The 13,680-nt window shown below is 40.4% G+C and overlaps 1 protein-coding gene across 2 annotated transcripts in view; it reads right to left on the reverse strand.

Annotated features, from left to right (window-relative positions):
* The window catches only part of macf1a (microtubule actin crosslinking factor 1a), a 322,097-nt gene that overhangs the window by 177,687 nt on the left and 130,730 nt on the right, over window positions 1-13,680 (reverse strand). For both annotated transcript variants that reach the window (XM_074612659.1, XM_074612658.1), the window contains exon 3: window positions 12,059-12,120. In XM_074612659.1, coding sequence (XP_074468760.1) covers window positions 12,059-12,120 — 62 coding nt within the window. The remainder of the gene's footprint in view (window positions 1-12,058; window positions 12,121-13,680) is intronic.

The raw sequence follows: 13,680 nt of genomic DNA on the forward strand, positions 1-13,680 counted from the left end.
AACATTACGAGAAGAGGAAAAGACAGAAGTACTAAATCTATACGCAGTCTGTCTCACATTATTTTATCATTTTGACAAATTTAGACAGCATCGTATGGTTTCTCCATATTTTGTATGAATTAGAGGACATTCGATTTAAATGTATAACTGCATGACTGAAATCCATTGTTTTACTTTATTTATGAGTCCCTATTTTCAACAAGACGATAACTAGGAAGCAGCTTTTCATCTGCTCTCATGCGTAAAAAACAGTATAAAAAAATTAGGGCTGTCAAAGTTAATTTGATAATAACACGTTAACACAAATTAATTTTAACGCCATTAATTTCTTTAAGGCGATATTTAGGTTGTAGTGGGATCAGTTTTAAAGCTAGAGTGAAGATACTGGTATCATATGAAACTAGAAAACCTGATGAATCCATTGGTAAGAAACCATGAAAGTGGGTTCTATGGTACCCTCACATGTACTATTGTACCTGATGTACAATAGCTGGACAATATTTATCATTGTTTTGTGTTAATTGATTTCCAATAATAAATATATACATACATTTGCATAAAGCAGCATATTTGTCCACTCCCATGTTGATAAGAGTATTAAATACTTGACAAATCTCCCTTTAAGGTTCATTTTGAACAGATACAGAACATCACAGGTAGAGTGATATCAATGCTGTATCAAGGGCTACTGAGGAGTAGAGGAATCACCACACTGTATGTTAGAGATAAATGGATAAAAGAAAGCAAAATGCAACTAACCAAAGAAGGCTGGTATAATATATATAACATTCTACAACACAAAAGAGACTGTGTGGGGAGGATAAAGTAGGGCACACTTGTGTTTTTTGGGAATGTAAGAAAATAAGAAAATACTGGGAAGATGAACCAACGCACGGGCATCGATCACAGGGACGTCCCACACCAACATACATGGACGTACTGAGGAGAGATGCTGGACAGTGCTGGCGAGCTAGCCAGATGTATGGAGGACTGAGATAGCTGGAAGCTCCGCTGGAAAGCCCGTCTGAGGACGATCCAATGATATCAATTCATCTCTTTTACATCCACTGCTATTGATTTTTGGTTTCTGGCCTCCTACCCAGAGCCCGGTTCTGCTCCAGGTTTCTTACGGGGAGTTTTTCCTGGCCACAGTGCGCTTGGTGGATCTTGTTGGGTCTCTAAACTATGGTGTACGGTCTAAGACCTGCTCTATATATAAAGCGTCTCAAGATAACTTCTGTTATGATTTGACGCTATATAAAAATAAATTGAATTGAATTGAATGTATGGGTAGAGTTGAAAGCAATATTGGGTTATGAATTACCTAAGACATGTGAGGTGATGTATCTAGGTAACCTTACAAGGGAAAGTGTTCAACGGGCAGACGATACCTGGTCAAGGTCTTGTTGGCGGGGGCCAAGAAAGTAATCACCAGGAAATGGTGATCTGCTCTGAGTCACTGGAAGGACATTGTTAAGGAGATATTTGACATGGAAAGACTCACACGTATACTGAGAATCCAGCAATCGGCATTTGCTGAGAAATGGGTCGAATGGACTGCATATTCTCCCCATCACTGGGACACCACTGGACCCTCTGAATGAAGACAGCTATCATGCACTGCATCATTAAGTTTTGTATACCATCATCCCATTGACACATCTTTGTTTGTTCTTTGTTCTTTATACCAACAAAACATAAAAGCAACAAAAGTTTTCACTTAATGGCACACGTGATGTGATTCCTCATTATACTAGGTGGACAAAGTTAACATGTTATAGTGGAGTGAACAAATAAAACATGATAGGTTTATGAATAGAGAAAAGATTTGAAAACAATGCATTAGAGTAAAGAACAATTGAATAAGACATGACAACCTGTCTAGAAAAGGTTATAAAAGATGAAGTTACAATAAAATCCTGCAGAAAAAAGCACAGCGACGTCAGAAAAGATCAGAAGGAAAAGCTTTTCTTTTGTAAATAAACTATTTGCTGCTTCGTCGGAAAGCAGACGGAGGAAAGAGACGGAGGCTGGCTGGCAAACAAAGGTTGAACTCTCCTACCCCAAAGTGCTTCAAAATTGTTGCTTCAAAAAATGCAGATCCACCAAGGGGCACATGTCTACCTGCATTACGGTGGTTTTCCTGCTTCTCGCTGTACCTGCACTGGATAAAGTTTTGCTGCAGTCCTGGCCTCAGGACAAGAAACTGCTCTACCACATTTCACCACAAGAGGGCAAGACAGTCACAAGAGTGAGCTAAAAGAGTAAACCAGAGAGGTCTTCACTCTCCAACTAAGTCCTAATTTACAAAATATGAATGAAAATGAAACAATCATCCTTACACCTCTTTAAAAAAGGAGTTTCTAAACCATTACTTAAGACAGGACAGAAGTCCTCTGTTGAGGTTGAGCTCAGAGCTATAACTGCACCAACAAAAGTAACAACACGTGTCCTCAATAACCTCCATTCTAACTTTCCCCATCCATTCTCTTCCTCCTCCCTCATCTGTGTCACACTCTCACCCTTCTAATGATGGAACAAGTGTTAATTAGATGACTGGAATAAATGGTGTATCCACCACTGACTGGAAATGAGAGGTGCTGTTTTTGTCTAATTGTGTCTTAGTGTGTCACAGCCTGTGTTTGGTACCAAGTCGGCCTGAATGGGTGGGTTCCCCCTCTGTCCCTGACGGGTTTAATACCAGTTTACTGGAAGTCCACCTTGTGATTTGAAAGGAAACCAACCCCCTCCCCCCGAAAAATCTACTAATTTCTGCACACAGCAGCTGCTGCTGACTGTGAGACGTCAGCATTGCTTTTCCTGTACTAGCTAATCTTCATCAGACCATCAAACCAACAGAGTAAACAATAACAAATCCTTATCATAAGCATGCTTCTTCTAATAAATGATGATGATCCTAAGAGCATGCAGGACCAAACCTGGAACACTGTTCAAACTAGGGCTGTCAAACTTAACACCATAATAACCTCACTAATTTCTTTAACATATTAACGCAACTTACGGTTTTGAGATTGTAGTTGACTCAGTTTTAAAGCTAGAGTGAAGATACTGGTATCATAGGTAACTACAAAACCTAAGAATCCATCGGTACCAACCATGTCATACTAGTTTGTCGCGAAGGAGGCTCAATAATGCTCCAAACTTGTGCCTAATTTTGACGCGGAAAAACTGGCATGGCCATTTTAGGGGTCCCTTGACCTCTGACCTCCAGATCAGTGAATGTAAATGGGATTTATGGGTACCCACGAGTCTCCCCTTTACAGACATGCCCACTTTATGATAATCACATGCCGTTTGGGGCAAGTCATAGTCAAGTCAGCACACTGACACACTGACAGCTGTTGTTGCCTGTTGGGCTGCAGTTTGCCATGTTATGATATGAGCATATTGTTTTATGCTAAATGCAGTACCTGTGAGGGTTTCTGGACAATATCTGTCATTGTTTTGTGTTATTAATTGATTTCCAATAATAGATATATACATACATTTGCATAAAGCAAATATATTTGCCCACACCCATGTTGATAAGAGTATCAAATACTTGACAAATCTCCCTTTAAAGTACATTTTGAACAGACAATCGCAATGAACTATGGGCAATCATGCGATTAATTGCGTCGAAATGTTTTAATCGATTGATAGCTCTAGTTTAAAATGATTGTTTTTCTTTTCTTTTTTCTAAGCTGCTTATTGTATCTACAATTAGGGATGCACCGATAATATCGAATATCGGGCCGATGCTGACTCAAATAGCTGGATCAGGTGTCGTTTTTACCAAGTTGCTGGTGTACAATTTATTATATTAATTATTAACAACTCAGTAAATTTATATCTATGTATTTATTTGTTACATTTTGTTTTACAAAGTTAAGAGATTAATGTTGAAGTGGAGCCTGATGTTGCCGTACACATAAAAGAATGATCCCAGTCACTTCCACACAGTGAGGCATATAGCTTATTAATTAACACTGGTATCAGATCAGTACTCGGTACCGGCCGATACCCAAAGCCCAGGTATCGCTATCGGTATCGGGACTGAAAAAGTTGGATTGGTGCATCCCTTCCTACAATACATCAAACCACAGTACCAAATATCAATCTGCCCAACAAGGGACACTCAGATGTTTATTGTGCCCATCACAAAGTCCCACTGCATGACGCAACACATGAAAAACACGTCTCACTGCTGTTAAATCAACATCCAGTAAGACACAGTTCAGTCTCTGGACACATCATTGAATTAAAAGTCACTCTTTAAAACCCAGCTGGGTCTGGAGATTGTCATCTTTGATGTTTGTTTTTTTTATGAACAGGATGTTGTTGTGCGTATGCATGTGTGTCTTAAGGGATGCTGCTCACACAGCCAGCTGTGCCTGATGTGCAGTGACGGCAGCTGTCATATGCCTTTAGCACTAAAGCAGACTGTCATAGTTAAGGACCACGCTAACAGCACCTGGGCAACATATCAGCAACATATACTGAGCACACATCTGGGTTAGACTGAATATGAGGAGAATATTACACCCATCAGCTCAAATAGCTTCAGCGTCACTTATGGGATAACTAGAGTTGGACGACTATTGTGTGATGGCAGAATGAATGATGTGTAAAGGATGTGTTTCAGAGATTGACATGCTGCTCAATGTAATGTGATTTAATATAATGCAACATGCCTTATCTGGCATACTCCACATACTGTATGTGGAATTCCAAGCAGTTCATGAAATGCTAAAAAAAATTATATGCAACATTTCACCCAGTTCTGACTGCAGAACACCTCATTTTTGCTAAATTAGCCCTTAGACTATTCTGCTACTAAATTTTTCGCAGATTCTCTACTTCTATTCTGCTACTCTCTATTTTTGTTTTTTAAAAGCTGCCAAAAGGTGCTAAATACGGGATTGTGAGCATTTCTATTGCCTCCGCATGGCTCTCAACATGGCGACGGCTGAGCTGGTGGCTCACAGCTAACTGTGCTAACGGCGCTAAAAGTGGAAAGAACAGCAACATTGTTGAAAGAGTTCACAGTGTTAACCTGCAGGGGAACCGGAGGGTGGGTGCTACACTGACTACTAAACAATGGGGGCATGCTCACAAACATGCAAAAACATGCACTAAAAGACACGCGCGGCCAGCCCGGCTATGTCAACAAAGCACAGAGGAGCTTGGATTACAACACACACAGAGGCTTAATACACAGGTAGACATTACTCCTCTATATATTAATGCTCAGGATATCGTATAGGCCAGGGGTTCTCAAACTTTTTGTGGCCAAGGAGCCCTAACAGGGGAGAACATTTTCAAAGGACCCCCTCATAATCCTAAAACCCATTAAGCATATGCTTACTACCATTTGCACTCCATGGAACTGGAGTGCTTTGTAATCAGATGGCGCTTTAGCGTCCATGGCTTCGTTTGCTAGAAGACACATGACGCATTTTGGTCTCCTGTCACTGTTCTCAATTAAACCAAAATCCATATAAGTGTCGTCATATTTTCTCAATTTAGCTAGTTTGGGCTTAGTGTCACTTGATGATGTGGACTGGCTCAAATAGCTAGCTAGCTAGCTAGCTAATAAGCTAAGCTAAGCAACACCCTGAGTGAAGTGACTGATTTATGATGGATTTGGTTTCTACTGGGCCAAAGCTAACATGGGGAGTTTTAAAGGCCCATATGGTCCCCATCTGTAGATATGTACTTATTAATGATACAGCACAATTTAATCATTTATAGTCAATTATTACACGGACCCCCTGACAGAGTGACACGGACCCCTGGGAGTACCCATAACCCACTTTTTTTTTTTTAGTGAAGCAAGACAAGACAGGTGAAAAAACAAACAAAAACAGACAAAAAGAAAATTATGAATAAATAAATAAATATATAAAATACACCGGGTGACCTGACAGAATTAACGGGACAGGGCAATTCTAACAAAACTAACAAAATGAGACAGATAAATAAGGGCTGTTGGTGGAGGGAGGGGGGTGTTACTGACAGTGCAGGGCAGTCTGCTGTGTAAGGTTCTAGTGTGTGTGTACAGTTGTGTGCGTTTGTATGTATGCAGTATGGGGGGGGGGGGGGTGTAGGGTGTTTGTTTGTTTGTTTTTAAAGAGGAGAAAGAAAAGGGCGGGAAAGAGAGAGAGTGGGGGGGTTGAGTATTTTTCGTGGCTGGGGTGGCTTATAATATCTCATGGTCCGACAATGTTCTGTTATGATATTTTGTCTTTATATATTGGTCTTTATTTGTATTTGCATTAGTATTTTTTTGTTTGTTTCCTGAGACAGGTTACCCCCGTACCCCACTTTGGCAATCACTGGTATAGAGAGCCTTGAACATTTACTAGGCTTCACTTTGAAAGCCCCGCACAGGACTAATGAACATGATGTTCTCATCACACTAGAATGAGAAGAAATAACATGGAAACTATTTGAGTTCTTGTAGCGTTCGTTCTTTACTAGACGGTCTACCCCTCCAGGCCTTGAGCAGGTTTCATTATGAAAGTCTATGAAAGTTTAACGGCAACATTTGCTGATGCGTTTGTTGTCTGGAGCCTGGTTTCTGTGGAGCTATTGCTGCTGTAGCTCATTTGACAACAAAGACAGACAGATGTGCATGTGGTTCAACATGTTGTTAGCTTACTGAGCTACAGTACAGTGTGTACAGCTAACAGTCATTCATCTTTGTGAAAAGCCTCTTGCCTCTTCCTGACTTCTTAGGGGTCTGCTACCGGATTTGTGCTCACTGTGTCAACACCTATTCTATACAGTCTATTGTCAACACCCTGCTGGGTCGATGTGTGTCACTGCATGCCAGCAGGTAGCTCGGAGGCCTGTGTTTGTACTGCATACACACACACACACACAGATACACACCTGTCAACACCCTGCACACCTGATAAGCCTAAAGCATGCCGACACGCACACACACACACAGCAAACAAGGAGCGATGATGTCACCCAGCAGGAAGCTGACGGCAGAGAGCACCCGTCTATCTTGGTCTACGTCTCTTTGTCTTTTCTTTAATGTCTCTTCTCGTTCTCTCATGAGCTTATATTCTAAGGAGTCTTTCTTTCTTAATCTTTCCTCCTTCTAAGCCTTAATTCTGCTTTCTCTGTCTGTGTTTGTGTCTAAATCCCAGCTGGTAGGGCAGAGGTTTGTAGACTCAACAGTCCTGGCAAAGAGTCAATAGATGATGTAGGACACACAACTATTTCACCCCATTCTCTATTCAAGAACACAGTGTTGGGACATAATCACTTATTCTTTCTTGTAACAGTTGCAGATATTTCAACAGATGAGACAAGAGTTGTTTGTCCCCTTTTATATGTGTTTTCATGTCATCCTCCCCTCTCCATCTTCTTCCTCCCATCCTGTCCTCTGTCTCACCCTCCCTCCTTCTCCTCTCTCGCTACGACGGTAAAGGTCAGCAGCACTATCTTTAATAATTACAACCTAACTCTACATGACCTCTGTGCTAATGTAACGACTGGCAGTGTGTGTGTGTGTGTGTATCTGTGTCCTCAAAGAGGAGAGACAACGCTGCATTATGCCACCTTCTGAGCCGGCGTCTAGATTGTCCTTCTTTTCAATTTTTTGTTCTTGCTCTATTTGGAACATGTCTGTTGGTTTTCAAGGCGTTTGTGGCTATTTTTTTTTTACATTTTTATTTCAAAACCTTTGAAATGTAACCAACAACCCAAAACACAAAGATATTACATTTATACCCATATAAAAATAAAATATAAAAATCCTCTAAATTGAGACTGTAGAACAGGTGAAAGTCAATGTTTAAAATGATTGGTTTTCCCTTTTTTTCTAAATATATATTTATATATATACTTTATATATATATATATATTAAATTATATAAAACCGGGAATATCAGCAAATTGTCTCATTTGACATGGCATAACAAGTGAACATTTCATATTTCTTGTTGACTTAAAGCTGAAGTAGGCGAGATTGGAGCAAATATGATTAAAAAAAGTTATTTTTATAAAACGGTCGCTATATCCTGACAGTAGTACATGAAAAAAAAAATCATGTTCCTCTGTGTCCTCCGGTGCTCCTAACGGCATCTGCAAGATTTCACAGACCGGAGGAAAACAACCAATCAGATCTGATCTGAGGTCTGCTGTTCAGCTTCCGTCCTCTGAGCAGCTGTCAATCACTCTGAACTCCGACCAAACGGTCAAACTAGGCAAATATGAATCAATATTCTGTTACGTTAATGCCTATTTCTCTCCTCACATGTTTTCAGAATCATCTTGTAGTGCACAGTTTAGCTGTAAAATGAGAAAGTTTGTGACCCGGCAGCCATGATGAGATATCTTGAGGAAATACCAAGCACCACTCACATGACTGGAGCACAGCCAATAGGAACGCTCTCTCTCTCTGAAATAACCTGTGATTGGTCAAAGTCTCCCGTCATGGACTAGATTTTCTAAAGCCTGAAAACAGAGCCATGATGAAGTCTAGTTTTCTCTCAGAACACTTGAATTACAATATGCTGAAAGGTTATTATGGAATTTTTGCCCAATGATGCCAAAAAATTGTTGCCCACTGAATGTAAAAAATACATAAATAAATTAAACAATAAATTCTATTTCAATGTTTCAGCACTACTCTCAATCTTAATTTACATTTACATTCATTTGCAGATTATGTTCTTGATCAATCAATTCCTTCTTTGGTCTATAAAAATGGTGGAAAATATCCATCACCATTCCCCAAAGCCAGAGTTGACATATTCAAATTGTTTGTTTGGTCCAAACAACAGTCCAAAACCCAAACATATTAATTTGACTATTATAGAAAACCAGCAAATATCCACATTTTAGAGGCTGGAAGCAAAGAATTTTGGGGCATTTTGTGCTTAAAAAATGACCTAAACCATTTATTATCGAATATCAAAATTGTTGCCAATTCATTTCCTGCCGACTAATCGATGAATCCACCAATCACCTGTTCCTATGTAATAAACAGCACACGCAAAAGCAATAAAACAGAAACATCCCATTATAAGTGAATGGGAGTTTCCAGCACTAGAATATCCTTCCATCTCTCAGTGTCTGACCTACATTACAGTCAGCGGTCGGTCTGGCAGCGCCAGCTGATCTAGAGTTACGTTCACAGGCTGGCTGGGCTCTGTGACGACAGGCGCTCCACATTTATGGGGTCAGTCAGACGCTTCATTCCCGGGTCATGTGACAGAAATACCCTGCACTCTCCTCTCCTCACAGTCCTTACCGCCTGCCTGCGTGCGTGCGTGCGTGCGTGCGTGTCGCCTGGTATATATACAGTACTTTATGGATGTGATAGAAATGGCATGAGTGTGCAGATGTGACAGTATGCACACATGTAGGCAGCAGTGGCAGCTGTCTGGGGCCGACAAAGGAGACACTTAGCACGTGTCTGTGTCTGGAAATAGCTAATAGTTATAACAGAGATAATAAATCAAAGTTTCATTATCTTCAACAATCTATGTCCTCTACCTCAACTGTTTGTCTCAGCATGCAGCGTTTTAACTGACATGATTTTAGGGCGGTCAAGTATTATTATGCATTGTTCAATATACTGTTAACTGTACATCTGATTTAGCTGAATGGTTTTAAACAGGTCAAGACATTATGCAGCTGCTGCTCATTCAGATTTCATTCATTAGTTTCTTTGTTGATGCCTTCGAATGCAACAATCCCCTTCAGGATCCTGGCGGCGAGACAAATCAATAATTTAATAATAATCTGCATTCCAGTAAACATTTTCTGAATTCTCAATCTCTTTAAATATTCATTCAAGACTAACATTTAAATGATTCACTACCTTGCCGTTTACTGCTAAACATGATGGATGTGTTAACACGGCCGGACAGAGGGAAACCAGCTGTAACGTCAGAGCCATTACTAACAGTGATGAAGCCAACAAGCCAGAGTGATCCAGACACACTGCTCAGACAACATGGCCACATTATCGCGATATATTCAAATACTGTTAGCATAATCTCTATAAACAGATTCTGCAGTCATATGTAGAATCTGTAGAAAAACAGCTTTCTGGTTTCGGTTTGTAGTCCGAGTAGTATTGACCCATCATGTTCGAGCAGGCTTTGTTTGAATGCAGGGTTGAGTTTGAATAGTCCTTTTTGCTTAGGAAGGTTCCTAACGGAGTGAAATGACCCTCTAAGTATCTCAGTAGCAGCCATGATGAGCTGTTTGAATTCTCTAAATGTTAAGGAAAGGAGCCTCAATGCTTCCTTTATTATCTCCTTTAGCAGAGGATACACTGGACCGTCCTTTACCAAAGGAAAGGAGATAATAACATCCCACAATTCCTTGCAGCTGCAGCATTTAAAGCGACGCACCATTCATAATAAGAAACCATATGCTGATCTTGCATATTATTTTCATACGCTCATACACTTATTGGGATTCATGTTTAATATGAGTGCACAGTGACTATCAGTTTGTTTCACTTTATTTTGAATTAATTATTTATTTGGAACATGCAACAAATACCTCAGTAAAACACAAAACAAGAATAACTAATCAAATGAACATTAAACAATCTGGATTAACAAATAATCAACATAAATCAATATTCCATGCCCCAAGAGAAGTTGGAAGAAGTATATGGTCCTGTTGATGTTCCAGCAGCAGGAGGACCTGTGGTATCTCTCTTTCACACACCACGGGTGAAGGAGCCTGTCATTGAAAGACCTATTTAAAAACGCACGGGGCGAGCAGCGCCTTTTGTAGTCTGTCTTCAGATGCAGACTGACGTCACTAACATCCGCCGCCGTCGCATCTTGATTACGGAGCCTAGTGAAAGAGCAGTCGGATTCTCTGAACACCACGGTTGTCTTTTCATAAGTCCTTCTAAATTCTCCTTCTCATCTTTCCTTGACCTCATGACGTTTTCCATGGAGGTCAAGGACAAGTGGTTAGGAAAAGACGTTAGGACGTCATTCTTTTACTTCTTTTGGACCGCATCCCAGGTAAACAGTGCGTGTGGAGAGCAGAAGAGGCTGAACGCAATCTGGGAACCCAGCAGCTATCGTCTGACGATGATTTAGCTTTTATTGGTTTAAAATTTAGCTTGTAAACTGGCTACTAGTTAAACAATCCGGTCGAACACGTCGTCTCTAAACTCCAACTCCAGTCTCGCGTCTCAAGTTGCTAATCAGGCTGTAAACAATGAGCAGCGCCACACGTAAGAAGAAGTCTTGGCCCGGATGTCCACTGGCTACACCGGAACCCCAGAAATATAGCCCCTTGAGCCCCCAGAGGCTTTACCATCGTCATACTGGAAGTCGATGGGTCCGGAGGTCGCTGTTAGCAAGGCGATATACTGCTGCTATCTCATTTTAGGAAAACATCCAACATCATAACACTGTTTTTTGTGCAATCTGAGCCGCTGTCTGCCACCAATCTGTGCATGTGGACTTAGTTAAAAATCACTAGCGTTTTTGAAAATCGATACAGTATCACAAAACATAATATCGCCATACTCAAGTGATGAATTGGTATTTTGGAGGGTCTACATCACAAAAAGAAACCATCAATGTTTTATTAAGCTAATATTCTGCTAAGAACACTTGAGGTAGAGGAGGAAGATGTAAATGAAAGGAAAATGTGTTTTCTCCCCCCTTAAGATGGATTTTCATTGTGCTCAGTTGGTTTCCTGACGACATAGCAGCAGTGGGAGTGACTCACACAATAAAACTCATCCTAACCAGGTTACCAGGACACACAGAGGGGCTTTTTCTGAAGCTATTATTATACTCCCACTAGACTTAAGACCTACAGTCCAGCTCCTTTACGATTTTCAAATAAATGTTATAGGTATAGGTCGTCAGATCTTAGACCATGGTGTGGTATATGACATATTGATATTACAGTGTATCGTTGAGACATACAAGCACTAAAGGGTTATGTGATAAAACCTCAAAATCTATAGTTTTATAGATGGACCTGTGTTGGTGTGAGACAAAACACGGACATGGCAAACCCACTCGGTGAACTCAGCGATACATACCTTGATGAGATGCTTGTTGACCCATTTAGTGAAGGTTTTCTTCTGCACCCTGTCCCGCTCATCTGAAGAAAAAGACATAAAGAGAGAGAGGAGGGAGGTTAATTACATAATCCAGCTGAGAGGAGAGCAAAGCAGCGGGCTAAAGACTCCCCACGGAGACAGTTAGCGATGATGCCGTATTCACTCAGACGACTAACAGACATTGATTGTATTGATTTGTGAAGAAGAATTTGACAGGGTTTCTGTAGGAAAGTTGCTGTTCACACACACACACACACACATGCACACTTAGTGGCTTAGCTTTGGATTACTCTCCCTCTTAAGCCTTTTGTTAACACACACTTCCATTTCATTACTTAGTAAAAGACACATAACCAAGTGTGACTGGATAGCACTCACTCACACATGCATACATTCACAACAGCCCTAAGAACACTCAGTCTTCTTCATATTTACTACATATGTTCTATCTTCCTCAGCAGTGAGTTAAAGCAGCATGAGAGCTGATGTGAAGAAGACAAGCAGCTGAGAAACTGTGAAGGTTCTTTGAGTTCACGGACTCAAGGTCCTGTTGATAAGATCCTCGGTATCTACAAACGTGACCTCTTGTAAAGTCTTCAACAGCTCTCTTTACTATGTTTTACTAAGATGACATCATCCTGAGTAAACTAAGGTTGGACCAATGAAGCTGTAAAAAATGCTCGTTTTTTCTTTCTTTCTCAGTTCAGTTGACTGACTAAAGGTTTAACCTTCCTCTCGGTCTGTTCCTACTGACTCTAACTGAAGTGTGATCTGCAGCCAGGCAGACCTCCAGCCGGCATCCTCCGCAGGCTAGAGAAGTGAGGCAGCCAGGCCAGGAATAGAGCCTGATGCTGAGCCACACAACTGTGTTATCTTTCCACCCTCACCAGCACCACCACTTTCCTCTTCCTCCACACCAACGGAGCCTCTCTTACTATCCAGCCTCTCTCTGCTCCTATTAGTCTGGGAGAAAACGCAGAGCCGCTCTCCTTTTCCCTTCCCGCCATTCTGTTAAATATCTAACTTCCTGCTGATAAACAGCCTTTCTAGTGATGTTGCATGTTCCTTAATGTGAGCAATGTACAGTGGCAGGCTACAGAATCCATCAAAGTTTGCAAACTGAATATCTTTTGGGTTCTGACTTTTTTTTTTTTTACATTTTATAGCCCAAACAGTTAAATCAATCATTCAAGAAAATAATCAAAAAGATTATTGATAATGAAAAAAAAAATGTTAGATCCCACCCTACAAGACACTGCTATATATTAGACACACAAAATTAGGGCTGTCAATTGATTAAAATATTTAATCGTAATTAATCGCATGATTGTCCATAGTTAATCGCAACTGATAACCAATGAATGGTACATTTTTGTATCTGTTCAAAATGTACCTTAAAGGGAGATTTGTCAAGTATTTAATATTCTTATCAACATGGGAGTGGACAAATATGTTTCCTTTATGCAAATGCATGTATATATTTATTATTAGAAATCAATTAACAACACAAAACAATGACAGATATTGTCCAGAAACCCTCACAGGTACTGCATTTAGCATAAAACAATATGCTCAAATCATAACATGACAAACTGCAGCCC

This window comes from Sebastes fasciatus, chromosome 17, assembly GCF_043250625.1.
Source record: "Sebastes fasciatus isolate fSebFas1 chromosome 17, fSebFas1.pri, whole genome shotgun sequence".
NCBI classification, from domain to species: Eukaryota; Metazoa; Chordata; class Actinopteri; order Perciformes; family Sebastidae; genus Sebastes; species Sebastes fasciatus.